This window comes from Temnothorax curvispinosus, unplaced genomic scaffold (genome assembly GCF_003070985.1).
Source record: "Temnothorax curvispinosus isolate PA1 unplaced genomic scaffold, ASM307098v1 QBEX01003906.1, whole genome shotgun sequence".
Classification (NCBI taxonomy): domain Eukaryota; kingdom Metazoa; phylum Arthropoda; class Insecta; order Hymenoptera; family Formicidae; genus Temnothorax; species Temnothorax curvispinosus.
The window spans coordinates 92,434-111,506 of record NW_020213686.1 but is presented as its reverse complement, the minus strand read 5'-3'; the positions used below and the strand labels follow the sequence as shown (position 1 = coordinate 111,506).

The following is a 19,073-nucleotide window of genomic DNA, read 5'->3' as shown; positions in this document are numbered from 1 at the left end:
TTCTTGTTTCTCGCATTTTCTTTTTTCTTTTCTTTTTTTGCACGCGCGCGCGCGCGCGGATCTCTCGCATTGGAATAATTAATGATGGACAGGGTAGACCGGGGACCGTTTTTGCGGGGCTATCGATTGCGACGGATATTCGCGCGTCGCGCCTCGTGAAATATGGCGATTCTCTCTCTCTTTCTTCAAACGCGGAACGTAATCTACTGTTTAAAAAGTCGAATGTCTCGTGATTTACACGCCGGTGCCTGTATTCCCCTAGGAAAGGTAGGGAGACGTAGACACAACGGCCGACGCGCGTTCACGCTCGCGCTCGCTCGCTCGCTCGCGCGCGCACGCGGGAAGATTTGCGACGAGAGAAACTTTCTCGGGGAAAAGATTAAGGTGCCGGCATCCACTCCTCCATATCTTTAAACTCACTCGTCGCTTCTCCCGGCCCCTTTACGGCCCCTTAAAAAGATACTTCCCGAATACCCTTCCGCGCCCGTCCCGAAACTTTGTGTGATTAAACTTTTACGGGAATCTAAAATTAATTACTCCGGCCGAACTTATTTTTAAACGTAATTAAGTGCAGTCAGCGTAAAAGGGCTAGAGTTTCGCGTCGGCGGCGGCAAACCGGGCCTCTGTCTTTCGATTACGAAGCGCGCGTAACCGAAACGATCCCGCGTGAAAGTGTCGAATTGTCAAATCGCGCTCGTCCCCGAATACGTAATTACGCAAATGTCGGCGAATAATTCCGTTTAAAACGAGCCGATATTTCTTTAGGTTCGGATAGGAGATGACGTCTCAATTTAATGCGCGTGTCCGTACGGCAAGTACCAAGTCGCAATTCTATCCACAAGATCTAAAACCCCATTCCGTCTTCTCTCCTGCGACCGGCGGGGAACGATAATTTTTCACGAGATTCACGTTTTTTGCCGCCTCGCGCTGTTTGCACGCAGATCCACGTCTGTTCGTTTTAATGCGTATTTTATGGCACGCATTTTCGCGTTACACGCTTTTGCTTTTCATTCGATGGTCGTTCGAGCATTTTATATTCGTCCCGTGTAAATGGCCGAATGGCTATCGTAATACGCATTCGAAATGGTACACGTTGATGCGTGAGTCCGCGTTTATCCGACTCCACGTTTTCTCGTGCTCGGATCATATTCCGTCCGATAACTCGCAATATCCTTTTCATGATTTTTGCAGATTAATTTAGATTTAGATGTTGCGCGTGCGCGCGCAGAGTGGGCGACAGAAAATTGTTCCCCGTCCCGCGAGTTTATCCGCGGCTATGTGGGACACAGCATTTTTTATGCCGGAATAGCGTGTTAAAATTTACGATGGCCAGACCGCGGTATTTGCACGGTCAACCGAGAACACGGTACCGTTCATCTAGCAGCTCGTATTAAAATTGAACGAAATTAAAAGAGAACGCTTTAGGATAAATTTATCGATTCGATTGCGAATATTGTGAAAATTTCGAGTTGATATCGCGGATCTCATTAGATCGCCATGTGTGACTGATAACAAGGTTGATCTTACGACGCTTGTCGTCGGTTATCTCGTTTCTTCGTTTGTATAAATCAGTATGAAATGTGTAGGAATGATTCGCTAGGGTGCCGTACTCGAGCACGATGGATCGAGTGGAAGCGCTTTTTATGCACGCTCACATATCGGAATGGCGGGAGGAGTGAGTGATTTTGATTTAAAATCCGCGAGACAAATAGGACACATCTCCGCGATGTATATATACCCGTATCGCTTGTATAAAATATCTGAAGGATATCAAGCTAATCGTATTGACGTAACATGAAATACATTTGTCTATTTGTCTCATATTGTTCGCTGTCAAAGCATTTTTTAAACATTTTATTCTCCTCTCACATTAGATTTTCGTTTATACGTATATGTAGGATGGGCCATGGAGAGATGAAAAAGTATATTGGAAATAAAATATGAGATAAAATGTGAGATATAAATTCTTCTTTATGCACAAAAATTTCACTTTTGAGAGTAGGAATTTTTTAATTTATAAGTTGCAAAATTTACAACATATTTTTTCTGTACAATTTTCAGTGACGCGGTAGAGAGTAATGAATTTCATTTTATAGCTGCTCTTTTTCTCTCTTTAAAAAAGAAATCTCCTTAGTAATAATCGCGATATACATTTAAATTGGCTTTATCGAGTAAAGACGTGGAAAGATTATATCGAGACGAAGAGAGAGTGTATTGGAGAGTTCTCTGTGCATGCTCGAGCGCTCGGAATTGAAGGGGCGACAATTTTCAACATATCCACTGACTCAAATGTAAATAGATATGGCATTCGGCTCAAGTGTGCATCGCGAAGTGCGCTTAAAGCGCGCTTCAGTAGTCAAGGCCCTCAATTCTTCAATCGCTGTTCCCTCGCTCTCGCGTTTTTTACCGCTTTCACGTTTCAATGAATACGTCATGGTACATGCGTGTACGTGATTCCTACCGGAATACGTCTATCTATCACCATATAAGTCACAAAATGGAATACTCGCGATTATCGGTATCGAAATCATTCGTTTTATTTAACGAAACGAATTATTTATGACAAAAATATAACGCGGGGCATTACGAATTACGAATAACGATAAATCTCAATAATATTTCAGTCCCGTATCACGTGGACGGGAGATAAATGCAACGTTTCTTTTTGAAACACTTACGGTCGTGGAAATTCCATTCATCGATGTTGTTTTGATTGAAAGCTCGTCGCAAATCCCAAGCGTAAAATATCATCAGTGCTAGTGAAACTTGAGCGTTGTTGCGGAGAGCCGATTTTTCAGACACGCTCGATCGTGCTCAATGGATTTGTTCGCCATCCCCCAAACCGCCCTTCTCCCTCCACCGTCGGATCGTTGAATGACAAGCGTTTTTCCCCGAGTTTCTGGCATGAATGACACCGGCGTGAAATAATATGTACACGTCGCTGGGGGATCGGATTTCAAATCCGTTTTCCGTCGTCGTCCCCCTCTCTCGTTTTTCGTCCTCGTCGCGGCGCGGCCCGGCGCGGCGCGGCCTGGGTCAAAATTGCCGGAACTTGGCGAGCGCGGCATTTTCCTGCAACGGCGTTCCGCGCCGCGAGAGAAGATATACGCCGTTGCTCGGCGAACGCGTTCCGCCGCTCGATATCGCCGTGAAAAATATTACGTTTACCCAAGTTGAGCAGTTTCGGCACGGTCGAGCGCCGGTGTAGTAACACAGGGTAGTAATAGGGGAATTTTATTTGGCCGAAGGGGCGCGGACTTATTTCGAGGCGTTGAACCGCGCCTCCGCCTCCCGCCGCGCCGGAACGTTCTGTTTCGCGCGCATATCGTACCGCGCGCCTCAAACTTTGCTAATTTCTTGAAACTCGGAAACTTTCGCGGGTTACTCGATACTCTTAATTCACTTCCGCGAGTTTAAACATCCCCTCGCATTTAACCGCAGCACGACGCAGCAATTCAATAAACAAGTTTCGCCGCGATACAAGCGGGCTCCCCCTATCCTATCCTTTGATTTCTCCACCGCGTTCCACCGAGCCCGCGAGGCCGCGTTCGAAGATTAATTAAGTATAGGTCTCGATGCACGTCGACGTCGTCGTTAGTGAGCAGATTGCATATCGACGTTTTGTAATATAGCTATAACAGTCTCTCGCGGAGACAGGGTAAACAAAAGGTCGGCGTTTAGCCGACGCTCCGTCATCGCGCATTCGAAACGACAGGTCGAATAGTGAAAGAAATTTACTCTTTATCACTGCCTTGACACATTGAAGATAAACTTATTAGAACGATATAGTATATCGACTCGACGTGTCGCATTAATTCGTGGCGATCAAATCTAACGATGTCAACGGTTCGTACGAAGGTTAATACGTCGCATAATCGAAGCCGCGAATGATGGAAAATTAATTGCTAATAATTGCGGCTAATGGAAAATCCATCAAACGGAATGCCGGTCGCGCGGATTGTATCCGGATTTCTAATCTCCAGCAGAAAATACCGTATACGATTTGCAAACACTGTCATTCCCTTTGTAATTCATTCGAGAGCTCATCCAACCTGTAATTACCTAGAGCCGTATACTTTTTGTTTACGAATGCCTCTCTCTCTATATCTCTCTCTCTCTCTCTCTCTCTCCCTCTCCCCGAGGGAGGGAGCGACCTCGAAACTTTTCTCCGATATAAAGAGATCGTTTAGTTGGAACGTTGGAAGTTCCAGTTTTCAGTGTTTCGTCGCGTCCACTGCTGCTCTCGAGTCGCTTTCGCGAGTTTTTTTCGAAGCGTACTCCGACATACGGTCAGTGAAATTTAAAATAAACATTTGTTGTTTTCAGAGAACTTATAGACTCTATGTTTTGACGAATAGAGTCGAGAAATATTCATTTTTCTAGCGCATTTCAAGTAGTTATCGTAGAGAGGAATTTTAGAGAGCACGATTGGATAGATATTTTGGGTGAAAAAAAAGGTTCAAAACGTAGAAAAGTGACAATAAATCTCTTTCTGTATAAAACTCTATTTTCGAGAAAATAAAATGTAAAGGTTAGAAATTTAGCACTATTTTTCTCTCTTGAGCTCGCATTTTAACGATACTGTCACAGATACTGTCGATGAATTTCGCGAGAAAGCTTTACCAAAATAATATAATACTTAATAAAATATAAAGTCGATATAAATAAAAATATATATTAGATATTCTATTAAAAGGCTAAATAAATTTTCCATCTTAATGTTTTTAAATAAATCTTTTACAAAGAAATTCGTTCAACCATTTTAACGATTTCCTATTATTTTTAAAAATAGTCTTTTTCTGACAATTTTTTTTTATTGAATAATTTATGATACAACGCAGTTTAAAATTATCCAATTATCAGAGGTAGCAAGAGCCGATATTATCGCCCGATTTTCAAGATAAATTTTCTCGAAAGCGAAACTATAATTACTACAAGAATTTTGATCTGAAACTTATTTCTTCACGTCGAAATCATTACGTGCTCGATTGTATCGGCGATAGAAGATTACCCTATATCGATTTGTAAATGAACGTTCGAGCGATCGCGTATAGGAAGATTTAATTATCGAGCACTTTGTGGCGGTTTTATGGCGGGTACGCTACGTCCCGCGAAAATCAAGAGAAACTTGGAACGTCGAGGAGAACCTGTTGCGAACGCAGCCAGGCTATTCGACGCGTGTACATATGACGCCATATATATACACGATATCGAACTAGTGCGCCCTTCGAAACGCGAACGTTGTTAACGTTCTGATAGAGGCCGTTATGGGGAAACGCGCGATTAGCCTCGGCCTTTTCAGCCGAGCCATGGAATTCCGTCAAAGAGGGACGCGTACTTGCGTTTTCGCGCCGGGAACAACATGTCGCTCGTCGCAAAATATCGGAATTGTAAATAAAGTCGCTTGTCGCTCGTCGAGTTGTCTGCGTTAAAGTCGTGAGTGGTTTTACGAAAATGAGCAAAATTCCAACGCAGGAAGAATCGCTTGCTGCAACAGTGCCGCGCGGTGGATTTATTTCTAAACCGCAAAATATCGAGGCGTTAATTTTTCGTGACGCACAATCTCCCGAGTGTCTTATTCTTATTAGCGAGTAACACCGGAGATTATATCTTTCGAAAGACGAATCTAATCGCTGAGCGGAGTCGCGCCAAAGAGCGAGTTACTCGGGAATTGGCATAATAATCGGAAGTCCCATCCAAGTTCCATCGAACTGTTCTCGCGCGCGCGTCATCCGCGCTCCAATCCGCTTATGTATCGCTTGTACATCGATATATCAGGTTGTTCAGGAACTAGGAGTGTGCTTATCAATTGTTAGTATCATAGCTCACAGATATCCCATCGCCAGCTGTGTATTGCACGTCACGAGATCGGTCATATCCCAGATAATTCGCGAAGTGACTCACGCTGGCTATTCGATGAACAGATGAACATATTAACATTGACAACACGCTCCAATACGAAGGCAAAACAATCACAGTACGGAGGAGTTGAATGATCTATATACATTGTATTTTTCTCTTCCTGGTACAAATGACATAATTTTACGTGGAAAGATCAGTCAAAAGCGTAAAATACAATTCTTCTATATGTAGATCCATTCTTCAAGAAAATTATTATAAAAATTGAAAAACTAATATTTTTAGTCATCTTTTTTAAACTCAAGTAATTGTGACACGAGTTAACAATGTATGACAACACGGCCATCTAGTATTAATACAAAATTCAACAGCTGGTGTAGAAAATAACGGATCTCGTTGAAATTGTCAATTATTGTATTATCCACGGAATACCAAAATTAACTCTTGTTTCTACATAAAATATCATATTTTCCGCTGTTGAACAGAACTCAAACGAATGTTATCGAAAATCGAGCTTCGAATGAATTAAAAAGAACGGATTTTATTATCCTTTCTATTTTTCAACCTGATTTTCTCGAAAACGTAACTTTGTGAAAATAATATTCTATTATACTCTGTTTCTGTTTTTTTTTTCATACAGATTAATTTCTTCTCCGGCTGTATCACCGATAACAGACTACCCTGTACAACATGCCTGTGCACATGCCTGGCATATACGAGCGAAAGTAAAAATTTGTTACATGTTATATGTATATATGTACACCGAATACGTATGTGCGCGGAAGTATACATGTACATTCAGTTGGAGAAGGATCCCTTCGCGTGCCGGCCTCGCTTAAGAGAATTTCATATTTAGAGCCGTCTGCCTGCGCAGTGTACTCGGAGATTGGAATATTCCTGAGATGTCTGAAGTTTCATGAGAAGTTTATACGCGTACTTGAACATGCACATACATGTATATCGAATACACGTGAGAGATTTATGGTTCTTGCGTCCTTCATTAGCTCGGAAATCACTGTGCGACGTTTAATAATAACTTCCGTTGCACGTTACTCAAGCTGATTCGTCCCCGCATTCCTTCCAGCGATTTATAGCAAAACGGTATTCTTCTTCTCGATTTCAAGATCCCTTCTTGCTCTCTGCTTTCGTAATTATTTTCATTTATATTTAGAGCAGGGTTGTGCCTGCTTAAAATATAAATAAAAATAATTGGGAAATTAGAGAGTTAAATTTCAAGATTACATCTACATGAATTGCTTACGTTATGTTTACCTCTTTCATGTAAACAATATAGTAATGTAAATTATTATAAATAAATTGATTGATTTATTAACTGATTTTTAACTGTATTTTCACAAACAGTCTGAACAAATAAAATAAGTATCAGATTAGGTTAAATTGGTTGCATTTTGTAACTTATTTATTAATTAACTGCATAGTGATATAAAAAACATGATACTAATAGAAATATTATTAATTCCACCCTGTTAATTTTTCATAGCATACTAAAAATTGTGCCCAAACTAAATAATAATAACAACAATAAAATTGCAAATAAAACATAAATTTCCGATATTTCTAACAAAATATGAATGTTCAATGATCCATGGGTTACTCATTGTTTACATGACATATTAAACATAGTTTACATTGTATACATGTAGATGTAGATTATTATAATTTACGCGTAAACGCACAACCCTGATTTTAAGTAAGCATCCAAATCAAGAACTTTTAGCAATGAGCTTCAATAAATACAATCGCTGACCAGTTAATACATATCGAGGGCATACCGATAAAACGTGTCACGCGATTTTCCACGATCGGTCGCTATAAGACGGCACTTATACTTTCATGTTCCTTGTTCCTCGAAGACAGTCGTACGATACATTTCAGATTTATAAGCTCGTGATTTCCGAAGGAATGTGCGCGTTTCGCGAAGAGAACAAATCGATCGCGGTAGGAAACAAGAAAATCACCGTAAGTTGCATTTCCTTTTGTGGCGCATCGGAAACCGGCCACCGTGCGCGGCCACGTAGAAAGAGAACGTGTCAAAAATCCGCGCCTAGAATCCCTTCGCTATTCCCTTCGTAATCTTCCCGTATCAATATGTATTTATCGAGATACGTGCCGTGCTTGGAATTTGATTTCTGCCGACTTTTCCGCCGGCGTTCGTTTGAGGCGAGAAAACGATTGCGGTACGCGACGACCGTATTGATTCCCTACCTTGACTCCATTTTGAGATACTCGAGGTAAGAAATGATGTAAGAAGGGAAACGAAGGGTGGAGAGGAGATGAGAGGTGGAACGAGGGAGAACCTGCCGGAGAATTGCAAAATGTCGAGGATGATTGATTATTTTCCCTCTTGGTTATCGGCGTTAGCGAAAAGCGCGTGATATAGCGCGGGGACGGGTCTGTTATTATTCGAAGAGTCACCGTACTTTCGCCACGGCGGACGTCGAGCTATCAAAAGTTAACGCTGTTAACGAGATAGACGCGCGATAAACGATGTTTCATTTCCGCGCGTTATTCGCGCGAATTTCGCGAAATGCGTGTGGCGGGCTGTGCGTCGAAAATTCGCTTCCCACAGATCTGTGGGATTTGTGTCCCACGTTTGGTGCCTCGCACAAAACCGTTATTACGAAATCACAAAGTTGAGGCGCGCGGAGAGTCCCGGTGCCAAGGAAGTTACGCGCAATAAAAATGCAAAGAACGTCTGGCCGCTGATTGCCCCGAACACGGACACATATATAGGGCATGCTTTAATTTTCAAACTCGCCCGCGAGGTGATGTATCCACGTCCGTTTGGAGGAACGAAACTGGAACGTAAATACGCGCGGACGGTGTTCGTTGCCTGCTATATCATTAAAAGTCTCTCGACATTATGTTCGTTAAATATTGGATGACAGAAGAGTTTGCCAACTTAACTAATTAATTTACTTTGATCTATATGTTATTACTCCGCGTTTTTTCTTCTCTACATTTTCTCTCTCTCTCTCTCTTTCCCTCTCTTTCTAGTCACGTACGATTGCTCTTCTTGCGCTGTGCCGTTATAACATTTTTCTCGAATTCTCGTACAATATACTTTTGTTCTTTAGAGAAATATGGTTCCAGTGTAAAATAAATTGCTATACTATCACGAAAACGCCGCCGTTTCTATACGATAACCAAAATTGAATCGCGTTGCCGTGTAGGACACGCGAAGATATTTTAAGGTAACGCGAGCGGCAAAAAATTGTGACCCTCTTTTCCTCTCTTTCCCTATATTCTCTCGGCTCATATATCCATCCGTGTTCTTTCGAGAATTCGGGTCGTTCACTCAGTACAAAAGAGTGTGAGATTCCACGCCAGTGCGGTGTGGCGCGGCCGTGTTCCTTTTTCCTCTTTTTACGACGACAGGGATGCTGCAGCTACTGTCTAATCTGGCAGCTCGTTTCATTTCCCCGGCGATTTGTCCCGCGGTGCCATCTCAGAACCGTTAAATCCGTGGAGGCAATTTGGATATTGCCTACGTCGGATGTATAGCTTCTGTTGGTTGAGTGGAAGTCGCGATGCGAAATGCACAGACACTGAGAGAAAGGGGAAGAAAAGGAGAGGAAGGGGGAGGGAGGAAAAGGGAGGGGAAAAAAAGAGAGAGGAAAAAGAGAGAAAACGCTAGAACGCAAGAACAGCCGGTTGATAAAGCAAACGTGCGGAATAAGGACGATCGTTCGCGGCAACTTAAATTCGAGTAGCATCCGCCTCCCTTCTTCTTCCCCTTTCTCTTTAATTCTAAGTTATACCTCCGCGCGCTATTATCTCGCGTTAGAGCTTGACGCGGGGCGTCGGAAGATGATAGAGTATACGGTCGTAATACTTTTGTTAAAAGATGGATATCTACTTCTCTCGCACGCGCGTGTACAAAAGGCGCGGACGCTTATTTATCGAGTATTCGTGCCGCGTCGCCGTAGTTCACGGCATCGTCGAATAAAAAAGATCGAATCCACCCCCGCCGTGATCGCGAACAAGAATTTCTCGTACAAAGCCGTTCATGAAGCTCGTCGGCGCCTCCGGTACCAAGTTTGCCGCAACTTCGGACCACTTGACATTATCTGTTTAGGGATGTCGTAATCCACCAACAGGCGTGTGAATAAGCAGCGATAATTAGCTACCCTCGCGATAGTGCTTAAGAAACTTTGGCACATGCACTTGCACGTCACCGCCCTCGGCGCGCGACCGCGGCGCCACGGCCCGTCGAAATATTTTCAAAAGGGATTTCACTGTCGCTCGTAATGAATAGGGTGTAACGATAAAATTTCCACCCTCCAATATTTCTCCATTAATCTCTTCTCACCGATGAGCGAGGTAAAAATATAGGGGACGACGTTAAATTATTATTCATTGTCGATCGCGGATAGGAAGTTATCTCGGTTATTTCGTATAATCGCGTATATTGTACGATCATGTATGTATCTAAAGTAAAGATACATTTGGGAGAGTCTATCGAATATAATTTTATTATAAAAAAGAACTTACGAGACGGCGATGAGATGACCCAGTTCTCTCGCCGTCTCGTTAAATCGAACGAGGTCTGTCGTCGTTAAATCAGTCAAAACGAATGTTTCAGATTCGACGAACAGTGCGACGGGCCCGATTTTCGTAGCGCCAGTTGGGAATCAGACCGCCGCGATTGGTCGCGAGGTCGTCTTCTCTTGCAGCGTTCGCAACATAAGCATTCGCAAATACAAGGTAATGATCCCCGGGGTGAATGGTGAACGTAAACACGAATGGGCTATGCGGATTAAATTCGCACGCATTTGATGGCGTGCTGATGGTACTTATCCCGTAATGGGATTTCAACTGCGCCGACCGGTTTCGCGTTTGGAATACCGAAGAGCCGTTTTTATGATCGCTTGACTCTTCCGTTAGCATCTCGCACATCAGGCACTGAAAATTCCGGTCTCGTGGTTTACGGACGGATTTCCCACCGAACGCGCGAAAGCTCAAATTAATAAAAATAAAAAATAAAAAACGCTAAAAGCAGTGTCGTCGGCTTTCGACGTAGCCGTCCGGATTTGTCGCGACGGAGACAGAAGAATGTGCGAGAGCCGAGCGGCAACGATGATAGAACGTATCGTAACAAATGTCAACCGTCCTGATATCGCAAACGGTAAGGTCACGTAGCGCTCGCCGGGGACGTGCTACGCGACAAAATTGAATTGCCGCGAGTGAAAAATTTGCCATAAAAGTAACTCCCCTCCTTTTTTGTTCCGCCGACGCGCGCGCTTAATCTTCATATCGCGTCGCCTCTTCTCGCCATCGCAGAAGTAATATAAAATAAAGCCAACACATAGAACGAGTAAAACAAATCGTGGTTAGATCGAGTCAAATTGACTTCGCCTAGTGGAAGTCGTCTCGAAGCCTGTTACGAGGAGGACGAAGCAACAAAAAAGTCGTTTTTCTCTCGTCGCGACGAGGATATAGAATCCCACTTTCTTCCATCGTAATCCGCTAATCCGCCGCGGTCATTCTCTCCCCGATAACATCTAGTACCGGCTACATTTAGTAATAAATTTCACCGTCAGAATGTAGTCCAGGAAAAAGAAACAAGGTAAGATAAGGTAGAAAGAGATATGTTTAGTGGAGCGAATGTGGCGGACGGATTTCATCCGTAAAGCATTCTTCATAATAAGACAGAATGTACCGTCTAAGAGGAAACGGCTATTCCGGGCGGACGGGACTGAATTAAGATAAGCCCGATGGCCCGATGCTAAGTCTAAGTTAAGACTAGTATTTACCACCAAATCTCACTGCTATTCGCACACTTGCTGCGATACCGTACGATATAACCATCTCACACAATGCCCAATTGTTCGAGCTCGCAAAATATTATTTTCTTTTGTGTTTCATTCTTTTTTTTGTCCGGAAAAACACCGATCTATATTCGTGAATATATTTCCATAATCACTCTGCAAATCTTTCTCAAATCTCTCAAACCGTTTTACGTTTACTGTTACGTCGCACCACCACATTTTATATATTATTTCTGTTATCTGTTAATTAAAACTTATTGCCATCGGTATATATACGAATCTCTCTCTCTCTCTCATTGCGTACGTCTCAAATCAGAAACTTACAAATATTATTTCAATGTTCAAGTTAGCTCTCATAACATCGTTTTATTTTTATTTCAGAATCTTTTTTCTCTTTCCCTTTCTCGCGTATTTACGCTCAAGTTCATTTTTCGCGTTGCATCATCTCTTACTTGGTTTAATTTACTTCCTCGTAATTACTTCGCAACTAGTTCCTGCCGCGACTACTGCCCGTAGTTTCTTTTCTGTATATCTTTGGTCGCCGGGAAGGAGAATGTCATCGCAGACAGAGCGTAAAGAAATACCCCTCAATCACACGTTCGATCGATAGACCACTCGAGAAAATGACAGCTGCATTCGCATTGCGTCGCGCGTTGCGGGGGCTGTTTCCAGGTCGGCTGGCTACGCACCTCGGACCAGACGATTCTCTCGATCCACACCAGGATCGTGACGCATAATGCGCGTATCACGGTCACCTACGAAAGCGGGGCGAGCTCCGGGTCCGCCGGGACGTCCGGCGGCACTTCGGGAGTAACCGGAAGCAGCCAGGCCACGGAGGAGATCGTCGACGGCACGTGGCGTCTGCACATTCGCCAGCTGAAGGAGACCGACAGGGATTGTTACATGTGCCAGATCAACACTAGCCCGATGATATCCGAGCTCGGTTGTCTCGACATACACGGTAAGTGTTATCTCTTATCTCCTGTCGTGTCGCGTACGTGTCACGCCGCGTTCCGGCGGCGCAGGAGCAAGGAAATCACGCGTATAATACACTTCGTGCAATTGTAAACCCCTAAATGCAGCTCTGAATTTAGGTTCGCGAACTTTCCGTGGCGCATTGTCTTAACTATAGTACCGAGCATGTATTAGGCAGTTGCCTTTGTTTTAACACACGGAATCAGATATTAATACAGCAAGGCTATGATTAATAGAGTAATTACAATAACATTTCAATCATTTATAATCGTCTACATGTTTCATTAATATGACACGTTAATACCAAATTTAACTCTGCAACTTGATATTTATTTGTCATATATCTGAAGAGTATTTTCGCTACGGTACAATATTGGAGTTAATCGAATAACATACATTGCAGAATATAATTGGCGCTGAGAATTTAAGATCGTAAAGAATTTAATATGCAGACTCTCTGTGTTTTAAAAATTCTTCAGAATATTAATTCTAACGATATAATTACGAGATTATTTTGTTAACGAATTGTTCTTTTCATTTCTCGCTTCGTGCCATGCTTCGCATACCCTCGCTTAAAAAAACATTAATTTTAATTATACTTCTTAAACATCAAAGACGACGTTGCAAACTCTATCAAAAAGTAATGCATAACATTAACGTTACTTTAAACGTCTGCTAAGGAGCACGCAAATCGATACGCGAGGAACGCGAGTCGGAGAGCATCGCGTATGGCCGCATATGCAAAACTTTTGAGTTTACCCGAACGGTCAAACGAACAATCGAAAAACGCATATAGCATAACACACAAAGGAGCTCTCCGATAAAATTACCTCCCCTTCTCTTCCCTCTATCAAACATCCTATACTTAAGCGAACCTATTCTCTCCCCTTGCTCCCTATATCTCGACCTTACCGTAAACGCGCCTCGGGAATGCTCGTTCTTTCAAAGACGTTCCGGCAAAGTGCCGGTTTAACGTAATGACTTTCATAAAGTACCCGCGCGGAAAGGAGGACGGACAGGTGGCCGTTACCAATTTACTGGCATGACCCGTTTGTCCCGCAGTGCCACCCGACATCGTTTATGGGGGTGACACCAGCGCCGATTTGGCAGTGGCGGAGGGTGACAACGCGACCTTGAGCTGTCGCGCGACAGGACATCCACCTCCGAGGGTGTCCTGGCGTAGAGAGGATGGAGAACAAATCATGATAAGGGCTTCCACGACAGGTAAAGAGACGTCGTCGAAAAATTAAAATTTTCACGATTTCCCTCATTTGCCATGTAGCACATCAATTATTTACAAAGCAAGATAGAAGATTCTCCCCAAAAATACTTATCTTAGCGAATATTTTGTGAACGCATTTAAAAGATATTATCAGAGCAATAATTTATTTTCTTCTCCCGAGAGAAAAAAAGATATAACAAAAGTGAGTGACCTCGATACCAAATCTTATTTTATTTATAAATACATTATTAGAACCACGAACTGCTCTGTCAGCTGTTAATCAATTTTTTAAAATTTAAGTTCGCGAAATAACCGCGGTTGAAGTAGTAGATAAAACGTGATATCTCGATCGATAGTCTGCGGATTTAAGTAAAATCATCTTGATGCAACGAAGTTGATAAAGGTAATAAAGAGGCAAATGAAGAGAAATTAAAATTTTGATCTTTTTTTTTTGCTCAATTCTACCACCAGTCAAGAGCGAGATTGCACGATGCCTCAGATAGTAGAGATGGATGCGAAATTCTCGCGAATAATAGATGCTGCACGGCGCCAGCATAACTCAATATTGATAGGATAATTAAGTGCTACTAATATCTTAGTTACCCCGTAGTTGCTTGGTCGGGACGCGTTAAAGTGCGAACTATTATCGGAGTCCGGGGATGCGAACGAATCCTTTCCCCGATTACACTTACCGTTATTACCGCCTAGTTATTGATTTTATCATGTCAGAGGTTAAAATCGTAAAACTGATCTTTTTTGCATAAAGATTTTCTTTTTTTTCATAGAAATTGAAATCCGTGCGCGATATATAAAACATTTACCGTAAAATACCGTAAATCCTTTTTCATCTGATATTTGATTCAAATGTAAAATTTTTAAGAGCTGTTAATAAAGAATTAGATGCAATATCTTGTCGGGAGAAAAAAATCCTAGGTTGTCGTTGATTTTATTATGTCAGAGGTTAAATTGTTAAAATCGTAAAACTGCTCTCTTTGCATAGATTTTCTTTTTTTGCACGAGTACATATAAAACACTTTTTGCAAAATGCACTTTCTTTTTTTGTTTGATATATCTAATTCAAATGTGAAATTTTTAAAAGTTGACGTCAAGAAAGAATTAAATGCAATAACTTGTCGGAAGAAATTCTAGGTTGTCATTGATTTTATTATTGTCACGAGATAAAAATCGTAAAACTGCTTTTACATAAAAAATTTTTCTTTTTCTTTTTTTAGAGAAATTGACCCGTGCGCGAACATACAAAATACCACCAAAGTCCTTTTTTCGTTTAATGTCTGATTCAAATGTGAAATTGTTAAGAGTTGACATTATTAAAGAATTAGATTTCTTGTCGAGAGAAATCCTAGATGCTTATCTCGATATTTCTTTGTGTCACGAGATGACGACGACGGTCGCGATCCCGAGAATCAGCTTGAACAGAGAGAAAGTGACTGGACTGACAATGAGAGTAAATTCGTGGTGTATCGCGTGAGCCGGAAACTTTCCGAAACTAGTATTCTTCGCGGATACGTAGATCGAGTGTAAGAAGTACGTATAGTAGACGAGCGCGAGGATGTAACGAGTAAGCTCGTTGGAAACAAGTTCCTCTCTGAGGTGAACTGACCTCGAAGACGGGTGAAACGTGAGAGCAAAGCCGCAACCGAGAGTTCCTTTGGATGGTATCTCGGTTTGTACGCGTGTACGTTACACAGAGACCAAGAGAGAGAAGCTATGTCGCGTAAATTGGCGCACACGCTCGCATTCACGGTTCGAGTCTCCGGAGTTACCGAAACTGGTTGACGTAACTATCTGCATATCTCGTTTGTACGATCAGCTATCCTTGAATTCGTAACGCGGCCGGTGGTAGTCGCGCGTTATCATCGGGGAATTTACAACGTTTATTTTTTATGCCGACGCGGAAGGTGGTTTGTTAACGAAAACTCGTTTAATTATCACGTGGGTCGCCAGCGATTTAAGCGTGCGTCTTTTCGTTCTCGGCGTCGTTTCTTCCAGTTGGCCAGTCAAATCCACGTCTGATCCTGACCGAACTTCCCGCTCGCTTCGCATCGCGAATTTTCCTCAAATCGGGAAATGGAGTAATTGTGATTCGACGTAATCGAGCTCTGTTGTTTCGAGGTCTGTTGTTTCGAAGCGAGCGAACGGAAGAAAGGGAACACGGGATCGCGGGATCGATCGTTTTTCCACGGACGATGGTAAAATGTTTCTCCCGTGTACGCAGGTGGTAGCACTTTCGAGAGGCACGACCACTACAACGGTTCGCTGCTGCATTTCTACCGTGTCGAGAGGCGGCAAATGGGGGCGTATCTCTGCATCGCCAGCAACGACGTGCCGCCAGCGGTTAGCAAACGGGTGACGCTCGCTGTGAATTGTAAGCTCCATTCGCTCGCACGATTCGTTCCAATCCGTTCCGATCCGATTCCGCAGATTACGTCTCGCGGAAATAGTAATTCGCTAATGTTATTCATATGTAGTCAAGACGCGTAAGTTGTCGCGATTCGAAAGAGAAAGTTGCCGATAGTCGAGGGAAGCCTTAAAAAAATATAGGTACTTTCAAGAAGAAGGAAAAATTTTCGTTCTTATTTCGACGAACGCAATAATTTTACGAAAGTGGAACTCGTTATTTTGGACGGATTCCCCGTATACAATCTCCAAAATAGGTTCTCGAGTCTTTGTGTCCCGGGTACAATAAAAGTTATTTCGCGGTCGCGAAAACTCACGTCCGAGGTTTCGTTTGAAAATTACGCAGTAGGACGAGCAAGAAAAAAGCTTAATTTCGGCGCGCGCGCGTTCATCGAATGAGAATCAAATTTTCCGAGAAATTTTCATTTCCTCTTTAAAACGAGCTCTACATCTTTAAAGCTTCCCTCGTGCGTACATTCGCGAGGAGCTCCCGCTCGCATTTACCAGACGCATTTTATTTTCCATAGTCGCACCCGTCGTAAAAGCACCCAACCAGCTATTGGGCGCTCCTCTGGGCACAGACGTGCAGCTCGAGTGCTACGTCGAAGCGTTTCCGAACACGATCAATTATTGGGTGAAGAATCAACGGGGCACGGATGACGAAATGTTATTGGAAGGGTGAGCTCTCGTTCGTTATTTTCTTAATACGAATAATCGTTCGCCGCGATACGGCTCGAGCGGCTCGAGATATAAAGTAACGGTAAAATCTGTGTGGGCACGGAACACTTCGGTCGTAACGTCGCGATTCTGCAAATCTCGGAGCGACGTCGCCGAGACGTCGAATTGTAAAATTCCAACAAAGCTGAAATTTTCCAATAAGCCGATATTGCAGCGATATTCCGAGCTAAAAATACTACGATAACTTAAATGTGATATCGAAATGATCGCTAAATGGCGATATCTGTCTTCTAATTTCGGAAATTGGTATAACTTAAATACGATGTCGAACCGATCGTTAAATGGCATCTGTCGTCTAATTTTGTAAATTAAATCTGGCTAATAGATTCAGAAATTGTTAATTACAAATAATTAGTACTAAACGATCGCCGATAAATTCTCGTGGTTCTCCAAACGTAACGTACATACAAAAGGCGAACGTTGCTGCGATTCTACAACGAACGTTGCAGCAACAACCTGCGTATAATATTCGCACGCGCGCGTCTGGCAGATATATCTTCTCGCGCGATATTTCCGTCACTTTTCTGTGCCGTATACCAAGGAAATGACGGTAAAAGGTGCGCTCGCGCTCGGTAGAAATCTTTTATCTTTTGCCCCGGCATTTTTCTTTTCATTCTGAAAGCGAAAGATTCTGACAATGAGACTCATGTACTCGCTCGTGTGATTCGTATACAGACCGAAGTACAGCGTGCGGGAGGAACGTACGGGATACACGGTCCTGATGTGGCTCTTAATCAAAAAATTCACGGACAGAGACGTCGGTAGTTACAAATGCGTTTCAACGAATAGCCTAGGAAAGGCGGACGGAACTTTGAGATTGTACGGTAAGTTACACCGGCCCCCGCAGCCGAAAGAGCGGACATATGCGCTTTCAATTTTTATACGCTTTGAGATCCTCAAATCCGGATCGGTGTCCACTTTCAGAGATCAAAATTGGGTTCGACAGAGTGGGATCTCGTGGGAAGGATCACGTATCTATTATCGGTGGTGAGTAACATATATATAAAAAGCAGATTTACCGCTCGAAAGCACGCGTATCAATCCCGTTGTTGCCGTCGCGATAAGATTCAGCGCTCGGTAGCCCGACCGATTCCCGCAGTAGCGCGATTAATTTCTCTATCGAAACAGATCGATGTCGCGCTTTTTTTTCTCTCAGAGAAAGGGTGTAATTTATTTTTTTTCTAGGTTTGGCCGAAGCCGCTCAAAGTTCCGGCGCCAGCAGCGGCGTCGGCCGTTTCTCCACGAGCAACAACTTGTCGCAGATCCTATCGATGTTTCTCTTCATACCGATACTGTGGATACGGTGAAGAAGGGATCCATTACTGGTCACCGCTAAGCTACTTAGTGCCGGATGACTTTGTGCCAAAAAAAAAAAAAGACAAGAATGTAGAGAGAATGCGCGAGAGAGTGCGAGAGATAGTAGGGCAGAGAACGTATGGAAGCAAGAACGCTCAAAAGAGAGAAAGAGACAGAGAGAGAATGAGATAGAATGAGAGAGCGAATGGAAATGAGATAATAAATCGGAGTCTTCGGTAACTCCAAATTCTTCCTACTTTTCCTTTTCCTACTCCCGAGTGTCGAGGACATTTTTAGATCAATGAGTGTTGTCAATGTATGCGTCGCTTTAGATTCGCGCTTCGCGGATCGGCCGAGCGAAGCTCGAGATTCGCGCTGTTCGTCGGGAAATGAGATCGGTACTGACCCGAAGGTTGTCTGCGCCAATTGTGTAATTCGTTTTAATACACTTTATACTCGAGGTATATATGCGACGAGGGGACGTAATGCGGCGATCGACGCAGACAGCGTGAATCGTGTCGACACGCGAATCGACGAATTCGAGAGGAACGGGGGGAAGGGAGTTCGCCATATTGCGGGGATGCTTTATGAATCGACGAGATAATAATCAACGGTCGTTTTGTCATTGATTTATCGCGCTGCTGACTGACTTTGAACGTCGGTAAAACTTTGATGTTTCGAAATAAAAATAAGAATCGAACGTTGTACCTTCTGCCTCATGTTTTGTCATTTTTTTCCTTAATGCTATATGTTACCCATTTTTCATCTCGCTT

The 19,073-nt window shown here is 43.0% G+C and overlaps 1 protein-coding gene across 1 annotated transcript; it reads left to right on the top strand.

Moving 5' to 3' along the window:
• Positions 1 to 10,447: 10,447 nt before the first annotated feature.
• Positions 10,448 to 19,012, top strand: LOC112453005 (lachesin-like; the record flags this gene model as incomplete). Its single annotated transcript, XM_025013528.1, has 8 exons — positions 10,448 to 10,587; positions 12,324 to 12,612; positions 13,689 to 13,850; positions 16,085 to 16,234; positions 16,794 to 16,944; positions 17,680 to 17,828; positions 17,929 to 17,991; positions 18,190 to 19,012. Coding segments are annotated over 8 exons (1,226 nt in total), but the record flags the coding sequence as incomplete, so codon positions are not given.
• Between the last annotated feature and the right edge of the window lie 61 nt (positions 19,013 to 19,073).